This window comes from Heptranchias perlo, chromosome 22 (assembly GCF_035084215.1).
Source record: "Heptranchias perlo isolate sHepPer1 chromosome 22, sHepPer1.hap1, whole genome shotgun sequence".
NCBI lineage: Eukaryota > Metazoa > Chordata > Chondrichthyes > Hexanchiformes > Hexanchidae > Heptranchias > Heptranchias perlo.
This window is the reverse complement of record NC_090346.1, coordinates 48,637,556-48,664,629: the sequence shown is the minus strand read 5'-3', so window position 1 is coordinate 48,664,629 and position 27,074 is coordinate 48,637,556. Positions and strand designations below refer to the sequence as shown.

At 42.8% G+C, this 27,074-nt stretch overlaps 2 protein-coding genes across 8 annotated transcripts in view; one reads left to right on the top strand and one right to left on the bottom strand.

Annotated features, from left to right (window-relative positions):
- Positions 1-824: 824 nt before the first annotated feature.
- On the bottom strand, positions 825-14,584 carry LOC137340787 (inactive serine/threonine-protein kinase 19-like). The gene is made up of 7 exons (XM_068003559.1): positions 14,456-14,584; positions 11,502-11,618; positions 10,382-10,527; positions 7,972-8,207; positions 7,673-7,770; positions 6,660-6,807; positions 825-5,703 (listed from the first exon to the last, which is right to left on the bottom strand). The coding sequence occupies exons 2-7, from the start codon at positions 11,614-11,616 to the stop codon at positions 5,658-5,660; spliced, it is 789 nt and encodes a 262-aa protein (XP_067859660.1). The 5' UTR covers positions 11,617-11,618; positions 14,456-14,584; the 3' UTR covers positions 825-5,657.
- Positions 14,585-14,813: 229 nt separating this feature from the next.
- dxo (decapping exoribonuclease) overlaps positions 14,814-27,074 on the top strand; it is a 12,983-nt gene continuing 722 nt past the window's right edge. Inside the window, exons 1-6 of one of the 7 annotated variants that reach the window (XM_068003555.1) lie at positions 14,814-14,964; positions 20,054-20,547; positions 22,434-22,660; positions 23,965-24,184; positions 25,231-25,366; positions 26,585-26,679. In XM_068003555.1, the coding sequence (XP_067859656.1) occupies positions 20,084-20,547; positions 22,434-22,660; positions 23,965-24,184; positions 25,231-25,366; positions 26,585-26,679 (1,142 nt within the window). In that variant the 5' untranslated portion in view covers positions 14,814-14,964; positions 20,054-20,083. Of the gene's footprint in view, positions 15,580-17,893; positions 18,002-20,053; positions 20,548-22,433; positions 22,661-23,964; positions 24,185-25,230; positions 25,367-26,584; positions 26,680-27,074 lie in introns of those variants that run through there. The other 6 variants (XM_068003552.1, XM_068003551.1, XM_068003550.1 and 3 more) reach the window with 6 other exon arrangements.

Below are 27,074 nucleotides of genomic sequence, written 5' to 3'. Positions count from 1 at the left end.
GTAACAGGGACCGGCGGAGCTCGGCAACTTCCGGAGAGGTTCGGGTCCTTCCGGAGAGCGGTCACAGGTCGTTCGGGAAACTCCGGAAAACAGACCAGGGTTCGGCTTTTTACGGGCAGAGTCGAGAGCTACTGCCAGGAATATATTTACCATGTTGAGAATTACAACATTGGCTCCCCAATAACTCGAGTTTGAAATCTTTATCCTCATCTTTAAATCACTCCTTGCACCTTATCTCTGCAACCTCTCCCAAACCCTACATCTCCACCTGGACACTCCATTCCTGACTCTACCTTCTTGTGCATCTCCTTCTCCCCCTTTTGGCAGCACAACCCTGGGTCCTAATCTGTGGAATTCCTCCAACCCCTCCGCCTCACTCTTTAAAACCTCCTCAGTACTCATCTCTTCAACCAAGCTCCTGGTCACCTGTCATAGAATGTACAGCACAGAAACAAGCCATTCGGCTCAACAGGTCTATGCCGGCGTTTGTGCTCCACACGAGCCTCCTCCCGCCCCTCTTCATCTAACCCTATCCACATATCCTTCTATTCCTTTCTCCGTGTTTATCCAGCTTCCCTTTTAATGTATCTATGCTATTCGCCTCAACTACTCCTTGTGGTTGCAAGTTCCACCTTCTTACCGCTTATGTTCACTCTTTGGTAAAGATGTTTCTCCTGAATTCCTTATTTTCTAATTCCTAATCTGTTCTGGCTCATCATCTGTTACCCATTTGCCTACTTGTGAGATATTGTTTACATTAAAGGGGCTAGTTAAATGGAAGTTGTTGTATTTGCAGGTCAGATATGTTGCACAGCAGAGTAATGCTCTTTAGAGAAATAAACTTTATTCATTGATCAAATAAATATAGACAAACACATCCAGAAAGAATTCTATACATCACAAGGCACTTTTAACAGATATTAACACATTTGGTTCCTATGTCCACATTTAACTGGACCAGATGCTACATTTTCATTTAGAATCCAAGTTCACAACTACATTTGCAGCCAATGACAGTAGAGCTTGTTTTGGGGACATTCTCCATTTTGTGTTCCTCAGCAGCTCATCCTGAAAAGTGCAAGTTTGCAACTCTCAATCAAGGATATGCCTTAGCTCTGGAAAATCAGCACATTTCAAGCAGATCAAAGGGTGTCTTTTAATGGCTTTCCAGTGGAAGTTGATTTTTGTTTCAGCATCCCTCCCTGAGAACAGTCCATGGACTCCAGTGTTATAGAGCTGCTAGGGGAAAAATCTCAAAAACACTGCTTCTCACTCCAGGCTTTCTTTGCAAACGCACATCCCAGGTGATGGACAAATCTCTTCTCATCTCAAGGACCACATGCCGTGTTGTAGACTCTGACTATGCATGCAGAGTGTAACAGGAAGGGCCTTTCTTACCACCAGCCAAGCAACATCTGGGTGCTTCTTTGACAGATCTGGTATTGAGACATTCTACAAAATGACTTTGGCTGTTTGCTCATGGGAACCTGCCAGCAAGATCCACCGCTTCCTTCTTTCGAAGTGCCTCAATGTGTGGACCACTGTCTGATTGACTTGTGGACCGCACTATGCAGATGTGCAGCAAAATGCTTTCATCCTAGTCCAACAGTAACGCCAACCCAGGAAGTGTAAATTTTCCATTACACATACCAGCTATCCTTGGACCTGCTTTAAGTGAGGGTGGCACTGAAAAGGGTGTGCTGAATTCAAAAAGGAATTGGATATATATTTGAAAAGGAAAAATTTGCAGGGCTAAGAGCAGGGGAGTGGGACTAATTGGATAGTTCTTTCAAAGAGCCGGCACAGGCACGATGGGCCGAATGGCCTCTTCTGTCCTGTATGATTCTAGAATTAGAAGTATGGGTTTAAATGATAAAAATCACAGTACATGTGACCCCCTCAGCCAGCACAGAGAGGAAATTTTATTGATCCATCAGTCTGGGGGATTTTCAATGTTGGTGAATTGAGAAGACTACTTGAGCACTCCAGTGAATCTACAGCCGGCTTCGCCTGAACCAAACAGACAGCAGATGGGACAATGGGCTAATCACCCATCACTCCAGCACAGTTGGAGGGAGGTTGGACTGGGTGGATTAGAGATTAATAAGAGCAAAAAAAAATTTTAAACAGTATGTTGTACAGATATTTTTCTTTTTTTTTTAAGAACAGTTTTGGTAGTAAACATGGTTAATGATTTGTAATCTGGTTAACCACCATGCAGAAATGTAAGCATTTGATAGACTAATGTTGATAGTTACAGAGCTGTCGACATAGAAAGAAAAGCAAAACTTGCATTTATATAGCACCTTTCACTTCCTCAGGACATCCCAAGGCACTTTACAACCAATGAAGTGCTTTTCAAGTTTGGTCACTGTTGTAATGTAGGAAACAAGGCAGCAAATTTGCACACAGCAAGGTTCCACAAACAGCAATGAAATGTATGACCAGATAATCTGTTTCTTTTAGTAAATATTGGCCAGGGCACCAGGGAGAACGCCCCTTTTCTTCTTTGAAATAGTGCCAAGGGATCTCTTACGTCCACCTGAGAGGTCAGACGGGGCCTCAGTTTAACATCTTATCTGAAAGACGACACCTCCACCAGTGCAGCACTGCACAGGAGTGACAGCCTAGATTATGTACTCAAGTCCCCTGGATTGGGGCTCAAACCCACGACCTTCTGTCTCAAAGGTGAGAGTACTACCCCTTCCGCCACAGCTGACTCTGCTTTCATGTAGGCACAGTCAGCAAACGTTTTATTAGACAGTAAGGTTCCACAATGAGAGGAATGACCTATCAATATATTGTTTGGTAATGTTGGTTGAAGGAAGATGTTGGCCAGGATTCCAGGAGAACTTCACGCTCCACTTCAAAATATTGCCATGGAATCTTTAATACTCACCTGAATCACCAGCACAGGCAGACAGGGCCTAGATTCAACGTATCGTGTGAAGGATGTTGCAATGTCCCTCAGACAATGTAGTAGCCTGTAGGCACTGGATAGAGACGTCAGTCCCGATTTTCTGCTCAAGTCCTTCTGACCACCTCCATACCCACCAGACAACGTTTCGACCATTTATTATTTTTTCTTCCGCACGTATCAAGGTGAGAGGTGTTAGTGGTTGGGAATGGAATGCACTCCATTTTCTGCCCCTAGCACTCCAACATCAGGTGCAGCGCGGTTAGATGCAGAGTATCACAGCACTGCCGTACCAAATGTGGATCAATCTCTAATCTGGTCTTCACCAGACATCTACACACACTTTTTTTTTTAAATAGCAAAATACCGCAGATGCTGGAAATCTGAAATAGAGAAAATGTTGGAAACATTCAGCAGGTCAGGCAGTACGTGTAGAGAGAGAACCACAGTTAACGTTTCAGGTCGATGATGAAGAAAGGTCATCGACCTGAAACGTTAACTCTCTTTCTCTCTTGCCACACGTGCTGCCTGACCTGATGAGTGTTTCCAGCATTTACTGCTTTTATATCTGTACACACACTTTTCTATTTCCATTCCAACTGTCTCTCAGAGTGTCAGTTTACTCCCAAATCCTTCTGCAGTTGAAATGTCCCAGCTTACAGTCACATAAGAAATAGGAGCAGGAGTAGACCATACGGGCCCTCGAACCTGCTCCGCCATTCAATCAGATCATGGCTGATCTTCAACCTCAACTCCACTTTCTCCCCCCAATCCCCATATCCCTTGATTTCCTTAGAGTCCAAAAATCTAATCGACCTCAGCCTTGAATATACTCAATGACTGAGCATTCTCAGCACTCTGGGGTAGAGAATTCCAAATATTCATCACCCTCTGAGTGAAGAAATTCCTCCTCATCTCAGTCCTAAATGTCTGACCCCTTATCCTGAGACCTAGTTCTAGATTCTCCAACCAGCAGAAACATCCTCTCAGCATCTATCGTCAAGCCCTCTTAGAACCTTATGTGTTTCAAAGAGATTACCTCTCATTCTTCCAGAGAGTATAGGCCCATTCTACTCAATCTTTCCTCATAGGACAACCCTCTCATCCCAGGAATCAATCTAGTGAGCGTTTGTTGCACCGCCTTATAAGGCAAGTATATCCCTCCTGAGGGAAGGAGACCAAAACTGTACACAGTATTCCAGGTGTGGTCTCATCAAAGTCCCGTACAATTGCAGCAAGACTTCCTTACTTTTGTACACCAACTCCCTTGCAATAAAGGCCAACATACCATTTGCCTTCCTAATTGCTTGCTGTACCTGCATGTTCACTTTCTGTGTTTCGTGTACAAGGACACCCAAATCCCTCTGAACACCAACATTTAATAGTTAAAAAAATATTCTGTTTTTCTATTCTTACTACCAAAGTGAATCTCACATTTCCCCAAATTATACTCCATCTGCCACCTTCTCGTCCACTTACTTAACCTGTCTCTATCCCTTTGCAGACTCTTTGTATCCTCCTCACAGCTTACTTTCCCACCTAGCTTTGTATTGTCAACAAACTTGGATACATTATGCTCTAAGTCATTAATATAGATTGTAAATAGCTGAGGCGCGAGCACTGATCCTTGAAGCACCCCACTAGTTACAGCCTGCCAACTTGAAAATGACCCATTTATCCCTACTCTGTGTTTTCTGTCCGCTAACCAATCCTCAATCCTCAATCCATGCTAATATATTACCCCCAACCCCATGTGCCCTAATCTTGCATAACAACCTTTTATGTGGCACCTTATCGAATGTCTTTTGAAAATCCAAAATATACTACATCCCTGCTAGTTACATCCTCAAAAAACTAATAGATTTGTCAAACACGATTTCCCTTTCATAAAACCATGTTGACTCTGCCTAATCATATTATGATTTTCTAAGTGCCGTGTTACTACGTCCTTAATAATAGTCTAGCATTTTCCCTACTACCGATGTCAGGCTAAGTGGCCTGTAGTTCCCTGTTTTCTCTCTGCCTCCTTGCTTGAATAGTGGGGTTACATTTGCTGCCTTCCAATCCGCAGGGACCATTCTAGAATCTAGGGAATTCTGGACGATCAAAATCAATGCATTCATTATCTCTGCAGCCACCTCTTAAAACCCTAGGATGTAGGCGATCAGGTCTGTGGGATTTGTCGGCTTTTAGTCCCATTAATTTTTTTAAAACTTTTTTTTAAAGACACTAAACCCAAGAGCTTCTCCACGATACACGTGACAACTCATGCAACCTTTTTCTCCGTTGCATGATCACTGTATTCAGAGTTTTCTGCACGTTGATCCATCGTGCTCAACGGACATCAAAATCGATGGAAAAATACAAATTACATTTGATTTAACCATTTTAACACTGAACTTAAAAGGAAGTCAAATTTAAACTAAATAGTAAATATATTATATGATATATAAAATTCTATTTTTTCTGCATTTGTTTTTATTTCAGATTTCTAGCATCCGCAGTATTTTGCTTTAGTAAATGTATATATTGTTCCCATTTCACATGCTTGGCAAATAAGTAATAGCTGAAATGTTTAGTTTCTTCCAATTTCATAGTATCAGATTATGGCAATATATTTTTTCCATTTCTAAATCGCTCCCTTTTTCTACCATCCTCTCCTGGTATCGATTATATTCTCGCCAAACATGCAGATCACTCAAACTTGGTCCATAGGGTGGTTTGCAGTAAGGTCCACAGATCAGGCGTCGTTCAAGCGTAGCAAAGTTCCGGTAGTTGTTGGTATGCTGTTTTTAAAATAAAATAAAGTTGTGACTTCTCACAGACCTCAATGATCCATTTGTAACAGGAGATAAAAATTGAACATTTTCACCTCATGACAGCTTTTAAAAACGATGTGGAGATGCCGGTGATGGACTGGGGTGGACAAATGTATGGAGTCGTACAACACCAGGTTATAGTCCAACAGCTTTATTTGAAACCACAAGCTTTTGGAGCTTTGCTCCTTTGTCAGGTGAGTGAAGGATTCCATAAAGGCACCGCATATATAGTCAGAGAACAATACCTGGTGATTACAGATAATCTTTCCAACTGCCCGTTATCACACCTCGGCAGAGAGATAATCACAGCAATCGAAGGAGTGGACGGTGTTCAGACAGGTTGGTCAGGGAAACATTACATCCAAGAATATTGAATACACAAGGGGTCAGATGACGAAGCTCCAGCCATCACGAGTGTGGAACAGGCTTGATGGACCAGCTGGTCTTTTCCTACCTGTCAATTTAGTGTGTTCGTATGTATCACTTTTCTCACCTCTTCTGAAGACAATGACTCCTCACTGGGGTTTGGGTCCTTGGCATCAGGCACCCTCCAGTACCTCCCCAAAGTGGCCTTCATTTACGAGCCTGAACAGTATCAGCAGGCTATCTGCCCACTGAGGGAATCACATCAGAGCTCCTATCTTGTCTCCTCCCAGTGCTGACACAGAGGTCGCTGGATAATGATCAGGAGCAGATACCTTGGCAGAGCTTCTCCCTCCTAACCTGGGATGCTGATGTTAATTGTAGCATCCCAGCTGAGATCAGCTAACTTAGCAGAGACTGGAAATTGAACCAAGGGAACGTTCCTGGTCTGTGTAGCTCAGGTATTCGCTGTTTCAACAAAATTTAAAGACAAATTCCCAGTAACTTTAAGTTAACGCCACATACATGTTGCACATTTATTTAATCAAAAGGTACTTCACCATTTCACCAACTCAGCTCCAACGATGTCGTGAACGTGATACTGGATCCCTAACTTTACTGTGGAAGTTACTCTCCGAGTCTCTAGATCCGACTGCAAAACTTCATTGTACTTAGATTTCCGGATCATGCCAAGAACAGCTTTACGACCTGTAACATGTAACCAACAGAGGCGTTTATAATTTAACAGGTGACTGTTAACAATGTCCAAGTGCAACTCGGCCTAACTTGCCCTTGCACCATCCCTCTCTACCAACCCAGGAGGCGAAACGCTAGCACAAGAGGGTGAGAACTTTAGGTGCGAACCAGGATTCTACCACCGGAATACTGTTCAACAGCATCATGCCATATTCAACACTGCCGCAGTAATGTCATAACTTGGGAATGAGGTTTTAAATATTTTTATCATTTTCTTGAATAAACTATTTTTAAAAATGTTACTCACTAAAGAACTAACTTGCAGAAATAGAGCCTTTCACAACCTCAGGAAGTCCCAAAGCACTTTACAGACAATTAAGTACTTTTGAAGACTGTTGCTTTGTTGGGAAATGCAGCAGCCAATTTGCACAGGGTAAGGTCCCACAAACAGCAATGAGATGATCTGGTTCATTGATGTTGGTTGAGGGATAAATATTGGCCAGGACACCGGGGAAATCTCCCCTGCAAATAGTGCCGTGGGATCTTTTACACCCAGCCAAGAGGGCAGATGGGGCCTCAGTTTAACGTCTAATCCGAAAGATGCTACCGCACTCCCTCAGTACTGCACTGAAGTGTCAGCCTAGATTGTGCCCAAGTGTCTGGGGTGAGGCTTGAACTCATGACCTTCTGACTCAGAGGCGAGAGTGCTACCACTGAGCCACGGCTAACACAACTTTCTTGTCAATCATCAAAATATTGAACAATATCTCAGAGACAAACAGCAACTGCAAACCACCTGCAGCCTTCTGATTAAGTTCAAAGTTGCTTGTGCCTGCCAGTAACAGTCCCACCTCAAGTACGTCGCAATGGAGCTTACCTCTAACGAAGTATTTCACAAATCGGCCAGCGCCTGGAATAGCAAGCCACCAACTTCCAACATCTCGTACCGTAAGAAGTCCTGCATTCACCAACTGCCTGTCAAGAAAAAGAATTAGAATATTTATAAAATGAAAGTAACCATGGAATCATTACATTCACCTCCAGGCTTATAGGAACAGAATGTGTACATGTGGTGCAGATTACAGCTATTCCGTGGACACGTGTGAATTTAAATAAGGTTTTATAGAGTCTACAATCTGCAGTGTTTGATTTCTTTGCATTATCCCGGGTACTCACGTTATTTCTTGGTCACGAAACAAAAACTCCTTCTGCATTTTATCTTTGTTGAAACCAATATCTGTACACGAGTTCAGTACGGTCTCCAGAAACCTTTGCACTGTTGCGGAGGTCTCTTTCATCGCCGTCGCAGCCAAAACTTTACTTTTGTAATCTTCACTAAATACAACGCCAAACACATCCGTGTCAAATCCAAACTGGAAAATGCGAATGTCTCCTAGATCCTTCAACTCATTCTGATCAAAATACAGGAATGAAGACAATGACATTATTTATTTGGTTACTTTTTTAAAATTTAGGTAAATTTAAAAGCTTAGGCGCTTTCAAAATGGAAGATTGGTCAAAAAAGTAAAAGCCCATGGGATCCAAGGGAAAGTGGCTCAGTGGCAGGAAGCAAAGGGTAATGGTTGACTGGTGTTTTTGCGACTGGAATGCTGTTTCCAGTGGGGTCCCGCAAGGCTCAGTACTAGGTCCCTTGCTTTTTGTGGTATATATTAATGATTTGGACTTGAATGTGGGGGGCTTGATCAAGAAGTTTGCAGATGATACAAAAATTGGCCATGTGGTTGATCGTGAGGAGGAAAGCTGTAGACTGCAGGAAGATATCAATGGACTGGTCAGGTGGGCAGAAAAGAGGCAAATGGAATTCAATCCCGAGAAGTGTGAGGTAATGCATTTGGGGAGGGCAAACAAGGCAAGGGAATACACAATAAATGGGAGGATACTGAGAGGTGCAGAGGAACAAAGGGACCTTGTAGTGCATGTCCACAGATCCCTGAAGGTATCAGGACAGGTCGATAAGGTGGTTAAAAAGGCATACGGGATACTTTCCTTTATTAGCCAAGGCATAGAATATAAGAGCAGGGAGGTTATGCTAAGACTGTATAAAACATTGGTTAGGCCACAGCTTGAGTGCTAGGTACAGTTCTAGTCACCACATTACAGGAAAGATGTGATTGCAGTAGAGAGGGTACAGAGGAGATTTACAAGGATGCTGCCAGGGCTGAAGAATTTTAGTTATGAGAAAAGATTGGATAGGCTGGAGTTGTTTTCTTTGGAACAAAAGGAGGCTGAGGGGAGATTTAATTGAGGTATATAAAATTATGATGGAACTAGATAGAGTGGATAGGGAGGACCTATTTCCCTTAGCAGAGGGGTCAGTGACCAGGGGACATAAATTTAAAGTAATTGGTAGAAGGATTAGAGGGGAGCGGAGGAGAAATTTTTTCACCCAGAGGGTGGTGGGGGTCTGGAACTCACTGCCTGAAAGGGTGGTAGAGGCAGAAACCCTCAACTCATTTAAAAAGTACTTGGATGTGCACTTGAAACGCTGTAACCTATGGGGCTACGGACCAAGTGCTGGAAAGTGGAATTAAACTAGATAGCTCTTTTTCGGCCAGCACAGACACGATGGGCCGAATGACCTCCTTCTGTGCCGTAGGTTTCTACGATTCTGGATGTAATTTACTTTCCGTATACCTTCAGAAATAGGACTGTCATCGAGCTTCTTTTCTCCTCAACTAATCTTATTTTTGCATTAAGTCCAAGTCCATCCAAAGTTTGAATACTGCTCCATTACTGGGGAGCTCTTTTAACACCTCACTCACACACTAAAGATACAAGGAAAAGCCCACCCTTTCTGGGTTGCCATTTTACTAAATCTGCTATGGTCAGTGCCTCACTGATCTTTCTCGTTCCGCCCAAACCACAAATGCACACAATCTTCCTCTGCTGTGCTCAAATTAAAACTCATCAAACCATCAGCTACTCTAACTCAATCTATCCCAGGACCTCAAAACTATGCAACTCCTCAGTCTTTTCTTCCTGCTACAACATACAGGCTTTTAAAACCCATACTTACCTTAACCAATCAGTAGTTCCTGATTTACCTTGTCTTTGCTTATATTCATTCAACCTTGGCAGTATCCTGCAATATGGGCCTGATTTAGAGGGCAAATCTAGACAACGTTCAATAAAGGCATTAAGATTGATCCTTCAGCTCACCTAACAAATGTAGATGGGAGCAACTCTTGACATTAGACAGGCGGTGACCGTAACTTGTCACCGTCTCAGCCATGACTCAGTGGGTAGCACACTCACCTCTGAGTGAGAAGTCATGGGTTCCAATCCCACTCCAGGGACTTGAGCACATAAAATCGAGGATGACACTTCAGTTCAGTACTGAAGGAGTGCTGACAAAAGATCAAAGACCTGAAATGTTAACTCTGTTTCTCTTTCCACAGATGCTGCCTGACCTGTGGAGAGTTTCCAACATTTTCTGTTTTATTGCACAAGGAATTCAAATGGATATAAAGTGACTATTGGTCAACATACATACATTTCTAGCTCAGCCAGTTTCCCACATGCTTAGACAACATACACAATAGCTTCAAACAGTGACAGGACTTACCAGCTGACGGTCAACTGTTGTTTTGTCTTTAACAATGCTGTAAAGTTGGTGTTTCAGAACTATAGGCGGAAGGGAATCATCAAATAACTTGCGGGGAAACAAGGATGCTAGAAAAATCAGCGCCGATTTTGTATCGTTTGGCATACCTATTAAAGAAATTGTAAAGATGAAGTTTGGTTTCAAAATCCTTCACAAAAAGTAATTTAAAATAATTATACCACTGAAGTAATCTAAATGAAAACTGTGACTCAAGCACTTTTTAGATAGACTAGGCAAGCTATTAGGACTTCTTTCAACTGCAATAAACTAACCTGGATTCAAGAAACTCAACAGCTAGCAGTAATATGTAGTGTGAATTAAGTCAGTTGTCATAATTTGGCTTGTCCAGTGTTTTTTTCAGGATATGGGCAATACTGGCAAGGCCAGTGTTTGTTGCCCAATCCTATGTGCCCTGAGGGATTAACAGTCAACCATGTATTGTGGAACTGGAGTCACGTGCAGGCAGGTTCCCTTCCCTGAAGGACGTTAGTGAACCAGTTGGGTTTTCTTGCCAATCCAGCAGCTTTTCTGATGCCAGGCCACAGATTACTGGATTTAATAAATTCAATTTCACAATTTGCCATGGTGGGATTTGAACTCACGACCTCTGGGCTACTAGTTCAGCACCACAACCACTAGGCTACTGTAATCACAACTTATATCATGCCTTTAACGTAGCTTTACAAAGGGGAATTAGTTCCCCAAACAGGAACATGGGAGGTGGGTTGGGGAGGTGACCAACAGTGCAGCCAAAAAAAATATATTGTTTTGAGGAGGCTTGTGGAAGTCACGAGATGGTGGCAAGCAGGAGGTTTTAAAAAAAAAGAATTGAGGAGCTGGGGGTGGAGGGTTATAGAAGAACAGAGTAGGGTGGAGGGTGCAAGTGGGAAGATAGGGCTGGAAGGGGTTGCAGAGAAGGGGCTGGAAGGTGGGGCAAAGCCTTGGAGAGATGTACGAGCAAGGACGAGGATTTTGAAATCAATGGGCTAGGAAATGGGAGCCAGTGGCAACTTGACAGTGCAACAAGTGAAATTAAAGAATGTTTTTTCAAACAGTATTATTAGAAAATGAATAGTGTTACCTTCAAACTTTGCTGCTTCCTTCTTATCCAACAACTTGAAGCCTTCCGCTAACCCAAATTTACATTTCTTAACCTGCTGGAAAACGTCTGGTATCAAGTTTCTCTTCCGATTCATTGCTGCAAGTAAAAAATGAAAAAGACAGCAATTGAAACATTGCCCTGTAAAATATACCCTGTATGTAAGTGCAGCAACATTGTCTCTTAATGACCATCCATGATACATCAAGTGCCCATTAATACAATTGTACCTGCTCCACAAGAACTAGAGCCATTTCATCTAAAATAAGAAACGCAAGTCAATGTGACCTCCGTTTGGGCCAAGGTGGAACCGGTTAAGTTATCAAAATCAGCATCTCATTAATAACAACAAAGCATTATTTACTTTAGACCACAGCTGCTTGTGAATTCGAATAAACTTAATATTTCTTCTAAAACTAGGAGCTTCTCAAAGTATGAGCAATACTTTTTTTCAACTGAGGCAGTAAAGAGCTTTCCAACATACCATACTAAGAAATCACAAAGAAGTTCAATTAAAGGAGAACGCTGTGTTAACCTATATCAGCTGGCCTGACTCCAGTTGTACCTTTAAATGATATTATTCAAATATAAGTACCATTTAGAACTAGCAGTTCACTACCATTTGCCAAATCCAAAACCAAACAGGATAAGGCAGGGCTCGAGTTCTAACATTTTCTTTGCCGCTTATGCAAATTAATTTTAAACTTTAATAACAAACCCCTCCACATCATAAAAAACAGAAGTGAAGCAGACACAGCTGCCAAAAGGAGGCAACAGAATATGGGGGGGGGGTGTGTGTGTGTGTGTGTGCGCGCGCGCGCGCGCTGGAGTCAGAGGAACAGAGAGTTGGCGGTGGGTTGTAGGACTGAAGGAGGGGTGAGATGTTTGGGACCCAGGAGCCTGTGTAGTTGGATGGCAGCCTGGACTAGGAGAAGGCCTTCAACAGAATATCCCACATGTAGATGATGGAAGTGCTCTCCAAAATGGGTTTTGGGGAGGGAATCCGCGATTGGATCCAACTGCTCTACGCAGACATCCGTAGCACAGTCCTAATCAAAAGGTGGGAGTCGGAGGGCTTTCTGATCAGATCTGGAGTCAGGCAGTGCTGTCCCCTCTCCGCAGTCTTGCTCATATGTTGTATCGAGCAGTTTGCCACGTCCATCAGGAAGGACGCACGGGGTGACGATCCCAGGCAGCAGGATCAGGTTAAGGCTTCCCTGTACATGGACGATTTCACCATTTTCTGCTCCGATCAGCTGATGGGCACCTGTGACCATTTCAAGCTGGCTTTGGGGGCCAGAGTGAACCAAAGTAAGAGCGAGGCCATGTTCTTTGGCAGGTGGGAGACCCGATCCTTTGTCCCCTTCGCCGTCAGGTCCGACTACCTGAAGGTGCTAGGGATCTGGTTTCGGGGGCCCCAGGCCTGCACAAAGAACTGGGAGGAGCAGATTGCCAAGGCCAAACAAAAGCTTAGTATGTGGGTGGGGCAATCCCTCTCCATAACTGGCAGGAACCTGGTGATAAAGCGAGAGGTACTCGTGGTGTCGCTCTACGTGGCCAGAGTGTGGCCCATTCCCCGCAACTCAGCCGTCACGGTCACCCGAGCTATCTTCCACTTTGTCTGGAGGTCCAAGTTAGATCGTGTCCGCAGGGTCACCATGTACAAGCCCCCAGACAAAGTGGGGGGGGGGGGGGGGGAGAGGGGAAAGAAAGTGTCCCCAATGCCATTCTAATCCTGATGGCCACCTCAGGATGTGTGTAGAGCCCCAGTACGCAAACACCAAGTGTCACTACGTGCTGAGTTTCTACCTGTCCAATACACTGAGAAGGCTGGGTGTGGCTATGCTGGCCGAGCAAGCGCAGGATGTCCCGTCCAGCTGGACCGTTCCCCCACCTGTCCCAGGTGGAGAAGTTCCTGAGGAGGAACTCCTTCGACCACAAGGCCGTCAGACAGTGGTCGACACAAAACATTCCAAGAGTCCTGCGAGGAAAGGAGAGGGTGGACTCGATCGGGTTCTTCCCTGACCAGACGGATGATGCCATTTGGCAGAACGTCTTGTCCCCAGAACTGATAGGCACCAGGATGTAGCCTGGATGGTAGTGAGAAGAGCCTTCCCAGTGCGGTCCTTCCAACACGCACGGAACTTCAGCCCCAATGCGAGCTGCCCTCGAGGCTGCGGCAGAGAGGAGACCGTTGTCCACCACCTGATGGGCTGCCCCTTCGCGCAGACGGTGTTGAGAGAGATGCGTTGGTATCTGTCCCGGTTCATCCCCAACAGTTCGGTAACACAGGACGCTGTGCTCTACGGGCTGTTCCCCGGGACACACACCGAGACAGATATCACCTGCGGCTGGAAGACCATCTACTCGGTGAAGGAGGCCCTTTGGTTCACCCGAAACCTGCTGATCCTCCAGCTGAAGGAGCTGTCCACGACTGAGTGTTGCCGACTGGCACACTCCAAGGTCAGGGAATACGTGCTGCAGGACGCACTGAAGTGAGGTGCGACCTATGCAAAGGCTCTATGGGGAAAGGCCACCCCACCCTGTATTGTATACCATAAGTAATAAGAAATACTGTGTTTGAATTGTAATATTGAGATCGCATTGTGTACAATCTGTAATGTATTGGTTTGAATTGTACTGGTTTGGAATTGTGATATTTACATAGAATTTAAAAAGATACACACAGTTCAATGAAATAAAGTATATTTTGAAACTTTAAAAAAGAGCGGTGTGTGGCCCGGGATAGGATACAGGCAACAGAGTTTTCGGGCCAGGAGTTGCCGGGGCCAGCTGTTTGCACAGAACGATCCAAAACTAGTGGCACTGCCCCGCTCGCCTGTACCCACCATCCCTTTAAACAGATGCAACGGGGTCCCTGCCTCAGTGAATGAGAGTCGGCCATTCCCACCTCCCCCAAGTGACCCGACACCAACCTCTCAGCTCCGGCAGGATATTTCTCCTCAGGGCGGCTGACAGCGCACAGAACAGGCAACTACGCAATCTCTCCGCGACACCTCACCATCAACGCGCCTACAGGATATCAGATGTGCGCCTTTAAATGAGGCACGGTCATCCTGACTGAAAAGTTGAATTATTAATTCAATTAATTGTAAACAGACAAACGCCTGGCGTGTTATTAAGTGCGCTATTTGAGCAATGAACTGTTTTAAAGAGTAAAGTATTGATCGATCTTACATTAGATTAAAAAAAAGAGCTTGGTGGTTGGGGACGGGTCGATGTTTCCACCCGGAAGCTGAGGGCAGTGGCACGGGGGGTCGCGCGCCCAGGTTGTCCGCTCAGTAACGGCGCGCGCGCCCCCGGCGAAAGGCGCCATTTCACCCTCTCGTGTTCGAGCGGTTCCCTCTGTCGGCTGGCGGCGCCCTGCTGGATTTCCCGGTGAGGGGGGAAAGGCCCCGTTACCGTGTTCAAGCTGGAAGCGCGAGTTTGTTTCTTTTTGATTTTGCTCTCTCTCTCTCTCTCTCTCGTTCCCTCCTGTGTAAATGAAGCCGCTTAGGGGCCTCGGGGAACAGGCTCCACGGCCGCCGCCGCTTCGCAGACCCGGGACCAGAGGCCTGTTCCAGCAAAGGAGATTCCGGCCTCTCTGCCGCTGAACGGCCCGAAAGTAATCTGTCTCCGAGCGTGTGCGGCAAGCGAGGTGATTTAAACCGAGACGCCGGCCTCCGGTGATGGAGCCTTCCTGAAATCTAACCCTGACTCCCGCCATTTCTGCTCGGGGGAGGTTAGTGCTGGGGGAACGGGACAAATCCAGTCACCAAACAGGTGCGGTATTGGTTAAGATGCAGAGTAAAGTCCCCCCCACAGTGTCCCAAACAGTGTACCCCTCCCCCCACCTGCGCCAGTACAATATTTTCCCCAATTAATATTCTCTCCGGCCTGTAGTCCCATTGAGTGAGGTTGCCAGTTTTCAGCTGTGAACTCACTCCCGCTTGAGCTTTCCCCCAAATCCATTTGACGTGGGATCCTTGCAATCAGCAGAGAGGAGACTTTCATCCCATCAGCCACGACTGGATTTGATCCCAGATCCGAGAAGCGAAAGGCCAGTGTCTATAAACTCACTATATCATTGGTTTTTAAATTTGGAAGTCAGTTTTCTTTGACTGTTCTTTGAAATTGTGGGGACTGTTGTTATCCAGGCTGTGTTGGTTTGTCATAACACAGAACCTCTATGGCTGTGCAGCCTGTAACCATCTGTCTCAAATTTTGAAATTAACAGGTTTTTGTTATTCTTGATGTAGTTCCTGGACATAGTTTTCTCAGAATTGTATGCCTTTTAAAAAAAAAGTTGCAACCAGGGATTCTGCCAAATTTTCTGGTATAAAGGTGGCAACTCTGCTGTGAATAAGTCAATAAATAACATTTGGCAAATAATGGTTGTGTTTGTTTCTTGGCAACAAGTCATGGATCATCTGACCCAGTCACCAAGATTAAACTGTATTCAGAGGTAGAGAAAGGGTTATTGCCACTAATGTAATCTACACCATTTGAGAAATGTATGGCCATGAAGCACCAAAGAGTGCCAAACCCACTAGCACTCATTGGGCTAATGTATGAAGCATGGCCACTTGGGTGAGGGGTATTTCTCAATCTGCCAGCCTTGTACCCCATAATGATTCTTCGCATTTAGCAGAAGCGGGGAGAGAATTGGAAATGTGGGGCGAAGGTTGCCCTGAGTGCCTCACAGATTAATTGTAAAATGCAGAAGAGAAGTGGTGTGTTGTACTGATTTGTTTACTAATTGACCTATTAAAAATCAGTTCAATCCCATAGTTGATTTGAATTTATGAAACTAACAAAAGCTATCCTTGACAAGAAAAAAAATGCATGTGACTACTGAGAAACATAATTGTAATTTGCCTTTGAGCAATACCAAATATTAATCAGTTGAATTGGTTATTGATAGGGAGATTAATATTTTTCTTAAATAAAAACAGAAAATGCTGGAAACACTCAGCAGGTCAGACAGCATCTGTGGAGAGAGAAACAGAGTTAACGTTTCAGGTCGATGACCTTTCATTAGAACTGTTTTTGATCTAAGCTGGGCCAACAGTTGGGATGCTATTTTTGACCTTTGCCCCAGCTTGTCAAAAATCAGCCAGGGTTCCAATTCCAAAGCACTATCAAGCAACCCATGTTGGAAAGTGGATCTTGGATGACAGGATTGAGCATGACTGTCCATGGTCATGCTCAGATAGCCTGTTGGCTTACACGTGAAGAATGCCCAGTCTGAGTGAGGGACCAGAGGGCAGCCATTGCAGGAGGAACCTAGCCTAGCAAGATTCAGCACCCACAAGGCAGAAAACCAACCTAGAAAAATAGTTCACATAACAAGTTATCACTGAAGCAAAAATCCATCCTCTTGGTAATATTTCTGGAACATTAACTAGTACTGCAGGTAAAGGTCACTTGGGTTTCCTTAAGGCATGCTTTGCACAATCCAATTATTTTGCTGGTGTAGTTATATAGATTTTTGTTGTGGTTCAGAGGGTACATGGTTAGAATCTTAAGAGCATGCAGAAAATAATCTCAAGACTTCTTTGTTCTCTCTGTTTTCACATTATTTTCCTCTGGTACAAACCAAAGTAAATACAGGCCAATCTGGTCATAAAATTAAAATTCTCTCATGAGGTGGAATAAATGCAAAAGCAGGCCTAGGTCATGTGAAGTGACTAGATAATTTTGCCTCTTCCTGTTCGTGAGCACTTGTAACTGGTTTACTTAGCACATCAGATTTCACTGTCATGATTTTTCAAAATTCCCATTCATTTTTATGTTATTGCCTCTTGTAACCATTTTGTAGAAAATTTTGATGCACGTCTGTTCTTGACTAATTTCTTGACACAGCACTCAGAACTTAGAGACAGCACAATTAAAATCTTCACAAAAGTGTAGTAGCAGTCACTGAAAAAGATAAGCAACTCGATAGTGATTTTTATTCCAAACAATTTTAATCTTGGATGTTTCTCGAGGTAAAATATCTACATTTTACACTAATAATCCCAGTTACTGCCACTACTTAGGTTGACAATAAAGTAACAATAACTGAAGCTTGTTACTGATGTGGTTAGCATTTACATTAGGACTAAAATATGTTAGCAGTAACGCCCTTTATTTTTTTTAGGAAGTACAGTTCCACAGGCAACAGTAGCCCTCTAGTACCTCGCCCAAGATGCCATATGTCAGGAGACAATCTGACGTGGGTGAGCATGGGTAAGGGGTGTATCACGCCTAAGCCTGACCTTATCCCCTTTCAAGTTCTACATGCCCTTTCCTGCAGGGGTCATAGCAGTCAGAAGTAGGGACCTTATCTAATTTTTTTTACTCTTCCTAGCCCAGGAATACTGAGGCCAATTGGAACCCCCTGTCCTCCCTACACCATTGCCCTGGCTGTCATAAGCTAATCCAGCACAAGGATCTTCCTGGTCTGTATACCTCAGTACTACAACACATGATGCATTTAGGTACATGAGCTACCATCTAAATGATACTTATTTTCCATCCGGTTCAATTTAGTAATAGAAGTTGATATTTAAGGAGATAGAAAATGATTAATGCTGAGCCGCATTACATTCGGTATGTTAGGAAAAAGTAATGCATGATTGACACTAACTTTGATTATCGGGTGGAGAACGATGAAGATTTGTGAACGGTCAAAAACTGATCTATAAAAATCTGCAGTGAGATCCTTATTGCTGAAATGAATTGCATGTCAGAAAGCATTGCCAGGAGCACCCGCAAGGATGTGGTATAGAGTCTAAATAATATACTAGTAAGACCACACTCTCAATATTGGATTAACTTTGGTCGCCAAAGGGAGCAGAACAAAGATGATCATTTCCAGCAAGACAGGCTAAGGAGGTAAGATTAGTGAGAATGAAAGGACAACAGGTTCAGTTTTTTATAATGGTGCAGATAAATAAAGGCTGGAACCTTTTTTCAGAGGATTGTAGGAAGAAGTTTGAAGAATTTAAACAGTTTTGGCTGGACAAGTGTTTTGAAGGAAATTCTTGCATCGCCTACTGCGTGTTATATGCAGCCACAAAGAATCTTTAGCAAAAGGTGCTGGACAGCGGTGAGATGCAAACTGGGCAAGACAGTGATAGGTCTTATTCTGAGGGAGGGGGCGTGAGGTAATTGGTGGATATCAATGCACAGGGTCGGACTGCTGCACGAGACTAAGTGTGTATAAATGATGGACTCAAGCCACACAAAGTTCCTGAAGTGTGTGTACAAACCTTTATGATTAAATTACGATCACACTTGCCGCTTACCTGCATGTTCTATTCACACAGTCTTGAGCGATGGGGAGCATCAGGAATCGTTCCTTGAAGTGTATTCCCCATTGCTGGCGGTCATGTAGGATCATTGTGGACCACAGATAGCCTGGTCAATGTCACCACATTGTAATTGAGTGCCCTTGTCCCAGATGGAACAACACTGGCATAGAGCAGTTGGGCCAAATGGCCTATTTCTGTGATGTAATCCTATGTAACTGGTGGATCAAATGCTCTTTTATATATTCTATACTGAATACAAAAAAGTTCCAAAAGTACATAACAGTAGTCTCTTAATTCAAACAATCTGGTTATTCAAAATTTTTATTGCAAAAAAGGAATTTGAATTTTCATGAGCAGACTAATCATTAGCATTCGTTACTTTAATACACACAATGCAATTTTATTTTTAAACAGTCACCTAGTTTTCTCACACTTTACCATTAATTATGATGCAAGGAAGTAGAATTTATGCTATGTATGGAAATTGAGAGAGGGTATTATAAAATTGTTGGTTTCTGTTTGATACAAGGTAGTTCAGTGTATTTTACATATTCATTTTATTTGGGTTTACGCCAGTGTTTTGAATATCTTTATTGTCCTTGCCATTGTTTTGGAGGTTAATATAAAATAATATAACTTTGTATAACATATGACTTTGATGCTCAGTTGTGTGTGTCTCTACTTGATCAGTTTAAATTTGTAGCTTATCTTTAGTCCTGGTAGAACAGGTGATTTTGAATATTTAATGAGGACTAATCCTAGTTGAATAGAAGAGTCAAAACTATTTTTCCCACTCCTCTCTTGAAGGCACTCACTCATGCTGGAGTACAGTTCCACAAGCACCTAAGTGGCTATTCTTCATGTCTGAGCATAGACAGAGAGTGTTGGAAGGCTATTTGACTGGGGTGGGGGGGGACACTCCAAAACCACCCTGTCCTCACCCAACACCTACCAGCAGCAGGTCATGAAAGGCAGTCAGGTGCCCTGGCTGATTATCTTTCGTTCCTCCTCCCTTGCCCAGAGGCAGTGAAGCTAATCTTTGCACCTTGATCAACTAGTTCAGCATTGACTGGGAATTGAACATGGGGTTTTATGGTCATTGCTTGGTTACATACTGCCTTTACCAACTGAGCCACTGAAGGAGGCTCCCCACAGTTGAAATGAAACTTTTGTAACATAATATTGCCAGTTTCTGTCAATTATATTTAACCTGTAATTTTTGTTAATTTCTTGCAGGCTTTTTTAATTAAATCAAAGAGTGACGATATGGATCAGCATTTCAATACCAGTAGGGAATCGTCCAGGGGAGTCTTTAAACGAAAAGCAGATGATATACAAGAGAGTCAGATTAAATTACTGCGAATGGAGACTGATAAACAATGCACTTCACACACAAACAGAAACAATGACGACAATTGTGAACGTGTTCTTCCTGCGCAGCCAGACTATTATGACAAGAATTTTCCTGATTACAGGCAGCCTGTTGAGATTGGCTGTTTCTCGCTAGATTCACATCGACAGCTCTTTAATGATGCCAGGCAGCTAAAATACTGCGTGGAGCCCACCAGCAAGAATCCAAATTTCAATCTGCGAGATGGTTACAAAGACAGATATATAAAACGGAACGAAAACATTAAGGAAAAGCTGGACCATATCCTGAAGTGGATATTACTAAACAAACACAAATTCCCCATGTTGTCTGGGGATGATAAATCACCTGCTTTGATCAAGTAAGTTGTGACATTGAGCTTTTTATTTTGTAAATAATATAGTAAAATAATAAATTTGTAGTATAGGTTTATGATAGATAGAACTGTCTATTTCACTTACTCAACATTTAAAAAAAATCACATGAATTTTCCACTTTTGAAGCTGAGGGATGCAGAATGGAACATTTTCTATTTCAGACATCCATTGTCAGCACCCAGCACTGTGCAGTTAAATGCAGAGTGAAGTTCCTTTGATTCTGTCCCGATTATATCCTCAGTTTCAACTTCAAAAGAACATCCTCCAATTGCACACAAACCACTGAGTGAAAGTGCCTGTTTAGTGCTGAATTAAGGGCAGTCTTGCACTTTGCCACCAGGAACTGAACAAGCTCATTTTATATGCGACCCTTACAATCAATCTGGGACCCAGGCCCACTGTCGGCCCATCCCCCAATCAGGAAATATGTGCAGATGTAGCATTTTTGATGATATCGATGTTTAGTTATTAATTATACCTGTGTATGAAAGTATCATTTTGAAGTAACCAAATTTGTTTTGTGCCAGTAACTGTATGGTAGCTAAGTGCTTTGTGGCATTTATATGTTATAGTAGTCTTTTAATTATAGAATGGGGTCTTGACTTCCCAACCTACTCTCCCTTCGCTTTACATTCCACTCGTATTCTGGTGTTAGCTGCAGTTGCACTATAATCATAGCAGTGGTGTGAAGTGAAGAGCTTTGCACTGGTGCTGCATTTGTACAGTGAATGCTCCTTAAGACTACAATTCCCAGGATGCTATACCCATTTTGAAAGTACAATATTGCTGTACATAAAGGAGTTTCCACAGACACAGATTATATAGTTTCATTACTTTTAATCATGAGGAGTGTGCTCAACCTTCTCTCTACCCCTTCCCCCCAACCGAAATATGCACACTGCACCTTTTTAAAAATATGCTTTCCCTCCAGTCTTCTCCCCTTTCCCTCCAGTCTTCTCCCCTTTCCCCTCCTTTGCTGAAAATTGGTGACCTATGCTGGGATACAGTTGTACAAGTATCTGCACTTTGCGCAAGTGGGCAGTCTTCATAAGTAAGTTCAGACCACGTGTGTCTGTGGGCTAATTAATCATGCAGGCCATTGCATTGAGCTCATTCGATGTCTGCATATAAGCAATGTATAGCAATGACTCAACGATCAAACCTGGGACTTTCTTGGTCTGTGCTGTGTAGCTTAGTACCAAACAAGTGATGCATTTACCCAGTGAGCCATCAGTGGAGCTGGCACTGGTTACACCAGAGAATTATATTTAAAAAAGCTACTACAATGGAGCACACTCAAAGCAACAGAAATCTCATACTATTGGCTGGTTAATCAATAAACGCAATATTACTGTAGGGAGAAAAGAACTCGTAAACAGAAAATGCAGGAGACACGCAGCAGGTCAGGCAGCATCCATTGAGCAAACACGGGTCAGTTGACCTTTTCTTGATGAACACTTCCCTAGAACTTGTCATGGCTCTTTCTGGATAAAACAGATTTTCTTTAGAGATGATATAGTTATATGAAACCTAGATCTATTTTTTAAAAAATATAGAAGCTAAATAAAATAGCATTACAGTACTCGTCTTCATAAATCAGACTTAGGTCCCATGCGGTGAATAAGAGTATCATATCTTAGGAAGTGAGGAGTAAGCAGGGGATTGTGCACATTGCATGCCTGACTATTATAGAATCTATCTTTGGACAATGGAAACGGGCATCATCCAAACAGACCAGCTGTGTGTTTAAAAGGGACTGACCTCTACAGGTTGCCTTATCCTTCTTTTACAACTTACAAGCTGGATGGGTTTTTTCCCCCCATGTGTGTGTTTTTTGTTGGTTTGAGAAATTGTCCATTTTTACTTGCAGTCAGCTGCACACAGACTTCATCACGTGGAGAGGACATCTGACAAAAATGCTCACCACTCCTTATGAGAACCGGGAGGGCTGGCTGATGGCGGTGACTCGGTTTAATAGAACTTATTACATGAGTGAGGTAGAGACCGAGGAAGCCAGGCGGCAGAGAGAGCAGCGGACCGAATTGCAGGAGGAATTGATGTATGGAGGATATAAGTTTGAACAGTACTTATGTGCAGGTAAGAGATTTATCCATTGTTTTGGGCCAGACTGGACGTCAAATCAAAGGATTGTTATGATCAGATGAAATTAGTTAAGAAAACTTCACCTTTTCAGCGGTGAGTTGATTTGTATCAGTTGCCATGACCTCAGAGCTACAACAACACTCAGCCTATAAATAAATTTTAAACAGTTAAAAATGCCATTGTTCACCCACTGCCCTAGTAATGTGATTAGTGTTACTACCTTATTTAATATATTGATATTCATATGCTATAGGGGAAAATTGCACTTATGCACTTTAATGCTGTACTAAACTAAAAATCAAATTAGCAGAACTACAAAAATAGACTAAGACACTGATCAACAGCGAAATGTTAAACTTAAAATATTAGCTACTCAGTGCTTGGACTATTACTCAAAGTTGTCCGCGATACTTCTGTGCGGCATTCAGTTCACATTCTTCAAAGAATTTTTGACAGATCCAGTCTATCAAACGCGGTTCACTTGATGTAGTGTTTCAACCTTAATACTGAAACAAAAATCATAAATCATCTCACATTTCTCCTGAAAGACCTGTAGCTACCAGCATTTCAACCCCATGTTATAGATCTCAAATTAGTCTCTCCAGCATAATTGTGGTGCTGGGTATTTTTCACAGTTTAAGTGGACACAGAATGAAGCTTTCTTACCCCCTTCACTTTACTGAATCCTAACAAGACTAGTGCATATCCAATCACATTTGAAGGATAAGGAGATTAAGTTTGTAACTCCAAACTGAATGGCAGGTGTGATCACTGTTATTTGTTCAGCCTTTTTCAAACAAACATCTGTTAGGACTAAGGGTTATAAAGATAAATACAGATAGAGGTATACAAAATCTTCACAGAATTTCCCAAATAATTATTGAAAGCCCCTACTATCAAAGAACAGAGGTGTTTTGTTTGTAGTTATCTGGTTTGCACTGGCAATCTTTCCTTAAATCTTATTTGTTTTAGGCCAATAAAGATCCTGGTCTCTGCCAGGGCAGCATGTGAGGCACTGCAATTGGCCTCAGTCTCCCTGGGGGGAAGAGAACGAGCCAGAGCTCCTGCTTCAAATACTATTCAATGATCACTGGAATATGCACTTATGTAGATACCCTTCATGATCAAACAGCTGCCAACACTCACGGTACAGGCTTATGCATGAAGAATAGCCATATAAATGAAGTATTGAAGGCTGCCTGATACTCCTAGAATTGTACCCTAGCAAGAGTGAGTGCCCCTAGAAGATGAGGATAGGAAAGTGCAAAATTAACTAATATTCACGGTATTTCTTTCAGATAAACCAGATGGGAATCCTAATCCAGCGGGTGTGGTAAACACCAACGAAGCATTTTGTTCCGTGGTTCGAACTCGGCTCAACGGCCACTCACTCGTATTCTCCGGTGAGGTGGACTGCAAAGACAACTCTGACCCTAGCTTAAAGGCCCCACAGTGTTATTTGGAGCTAAAGACAAGCAGGGAGATTTACAGTCCAAACCAAGAGAGGAATTTTCATAGGTTGGTAGCCTTTGCCTCCTGCACTTGCACGAAGAAGGTTAAATTAACCAGTTCTAAATGTCAACCTGTCTGTTGCATATCCAGCTAGTGATTACACTCCCGTAAACACCTGCAGGGCACAGCTGCAGAGTTGTTTGAGATGCTTGACTGAAGTGATTTTGGAGAGTCTTACGAATGGTAAATATGCATGTACGTGGCCTGCTACAGTTCAACCTCAGGATAAAATTACTACAGGTTTGTAAAAACTGTGTAAATGGAACTTAACAATCAGTGATCTGTTCTGTTTTCCAGCCGGACCAAAGATATGTTTGAAATTGGAAATAGCTCATTTATAAACAATAGAATTATTGCACTTTTTTTTGCTATTGTAGTTATAAATTTTCAATTGAAGAAAATATACCAGAAACACTGAAGACAAACAGTATCAATAACTACTGTAGGTGAAGAGACTGAAAGATAGTAGCAGGTCAGAACAGAGATATTGATTATACAAACCCTTGGCAGAACCACTCCCAGTAGAAAGGTGGAAGCCAGAGTAAAGAGTGTCACAATTCAAAGGGGGGGGAGGGGAATGGCAACTCTCCAGAGGGAAGGTGTTTATGTGAGTGCATTCATTAGCTGAATGATCACATGAGGAAAAAAACAAGTAAAGCAGACCTCTTTTCAAAAAAAAAACTTAATTTCATTCTTCACTTTATCGGCATAATTCACAATACAAACCTGCTGTTTCCTGAATTTGTTCATGTCAGCCAGGACATTGTTAGTCTGCAAATTAAATATGAACTGTTCATTCTGAGTGGGAGGCAGGTCAAACCTCTCACTATCCCAAGAGACACTATTGAGACCTCCTTCTGGATCCTCGAATTGCAATGCACCCTGTTACTCCTGCTATTACACAGCTGCCACAGTCCTGTTTTGTGTACAATGAGGCTGTAGGAACTTTAGCTCCAATTGTACAACGAAACTTTGCTAAATGGGACACAGCTTAACAATGGGTACAGCAAAGGCACCTGGAAGTTCTGACTGTGTCAACCTTGTCTTTGTAGATTTAAGCTGATCAAATGGTGGGCACAGTCCTTTCTGCCGGGAGTACCTCGGATAATCGCAGGCTTTAGAGATGACAATGGGACAGTAGTTTCACTTCAGTCTTTTGAAACAATGAAGATTCATCATCTCGTCAAGGTTTGTACACAAAAACTCAATCATTACATTTTAGAAATAAGTCTTAAAGTTATGGACTGCCAGCTGCATAATTATTGAAAGAGGAGAATAAAAGATAAAGAGTAAAAAAGGTGAAACTTGCACTTCACTTTTTACAGGCAACACCCTCACATTTAACAAAAACTACTGGAGTAAGCTGTTAAATGGCTTGAAATGCAGGGGTGCTAAAACAGGAACAGATGTGATGGATTACAAGTTAACATTGCCCGAAGTTCTGGCTAACTCCAGTTACAGGCAGCCAGATATCCTCAATGATAAATCTATCTTTGGAATTAGCAACCAAATTATTCTAAACTGGATTTCCATATTTTGTTTTTGGTACAATTCAGAGTGGGAACAGTCAATTTGTGACTCCTTACATACCCAGCAAAAGCACCTCCTTAAATAGTGTAGGTTCACAAAAATAACTCGCGCCTGCACTCCCATCACTTACTGATACGGTAAGAATAAAACCTACTGAGGTCGTCGGACGATGCAATTCTATATAGAATTTCCACTGATGGTGAAAACTGGACCTTGCCAGACATACGCAAAAAGGTCTTAAGAGTCACTATTTAACATTTAGGGCAGAGATCAAATATATTTAGTTCAGATGGGTTTTATTATAGAAATTTCACGCAAAAAGGCCACTTGATATAAGGTGACCTCTAATTATTAGAGAATATTACAATGAATTTTTTTTAAAAACCTGGCAGCAGCCTTTTAGTCCAGCTTGATAGGATCCTCAAATCCTGTCCTCTGACCACGTGCATAAGCAGAATGGGTCTGTTGTCCTTTTCAAGGGGTGGTCTTCCCCCCCACCATGCCCAGAAGGAGCAACCCCCAGGCTCATTTGACTGAGCTAGATTGCTGACCCAAGTGGAAAGCTTCCCTGATGGTTGGAGTGAGCCGTACAAACCAGGAGGTCCCACGTTCGATTCTCAGTCTACAAAGGTCAGCAGTTCCAGGAGGAGATTGGGCCCAAATTTTATTCTCACTCACAGTGGTTCATCTCCCTCAGGATGTTAAATAACATTGGAAGATGCCACAATGGTGCTGAATGGCCTATTTCTGTATTCCTGTGGAGGGGTTTTCATGTAATGGCATGATTGATATTAGTTTGATTACAGGAGCAGTGCCTCTCTGTTTGTGCCAGACTTCAGCTAAAGACAATTACATTTTGTTCCCTTCTCAAAACAGAACGAACGGAATTGCTGGAAGCCTGCAGTTTGTCTAAATTTCTGCAACGCTTTTCTGTCCTTTGTGAAGAAGGTGGTGACCCAAGATGATCACCGGTACGAATCTATTTAGTTCTCCTTCAGAATTCTGTGAGCCTTCTGTTTTAGTAAGAGGTTATTTCCCAGTTAGAAAGCAGTTTTAACAATGCCCATTGTTAAGCATAAGAGCTAAAGGGTTATGAGACCATCTATAGACCTAAAAAAAGCAGCTCTACTTTAACCTTTGCTTAGTCCTTTAACCCCAAATTGCTGTGACTAAGATAACCATTCACCCAGAATAACACGTATATCACGCAACTTCTCATCATCTGACTCGCTCATTTTCTCTCTCTTTCTGGTCTTCCTTCCTTCCCTCTGTCTCTTGATCTGACTCTTTGTATGTCTTTCTTGCACATTATGTGCCTCACATTTCATATCATACTCTCCTTTTCCTCACCTCCCACAGAGACTGG

Excerpts from the sequence above, each read along its gene's own strand:
- LOC137340787 (XM_068003559.1), bottom strand. The coding sequence starts at position 11,616 with ATGAATCGGAAGAGAAACTTGATACCAGACGTTTTCCAGCAGGTTAAG. Across the intron at positions 6,808-7,672 it reads TGTGAAATACTTCGTTAGAG|GTCGTAAAGCTGTTCTTGGC; the intron begins GTAAGCTCCATT and ends TACATGTTACAG. Across the intron at positions 5,704-6,659 it reads GGAGCTGAGTTGGTGAAATG|CATACCAACAACTACCGGAA; the intron begins GTGAAGTACCTT and ends TTTTAAAAACAG.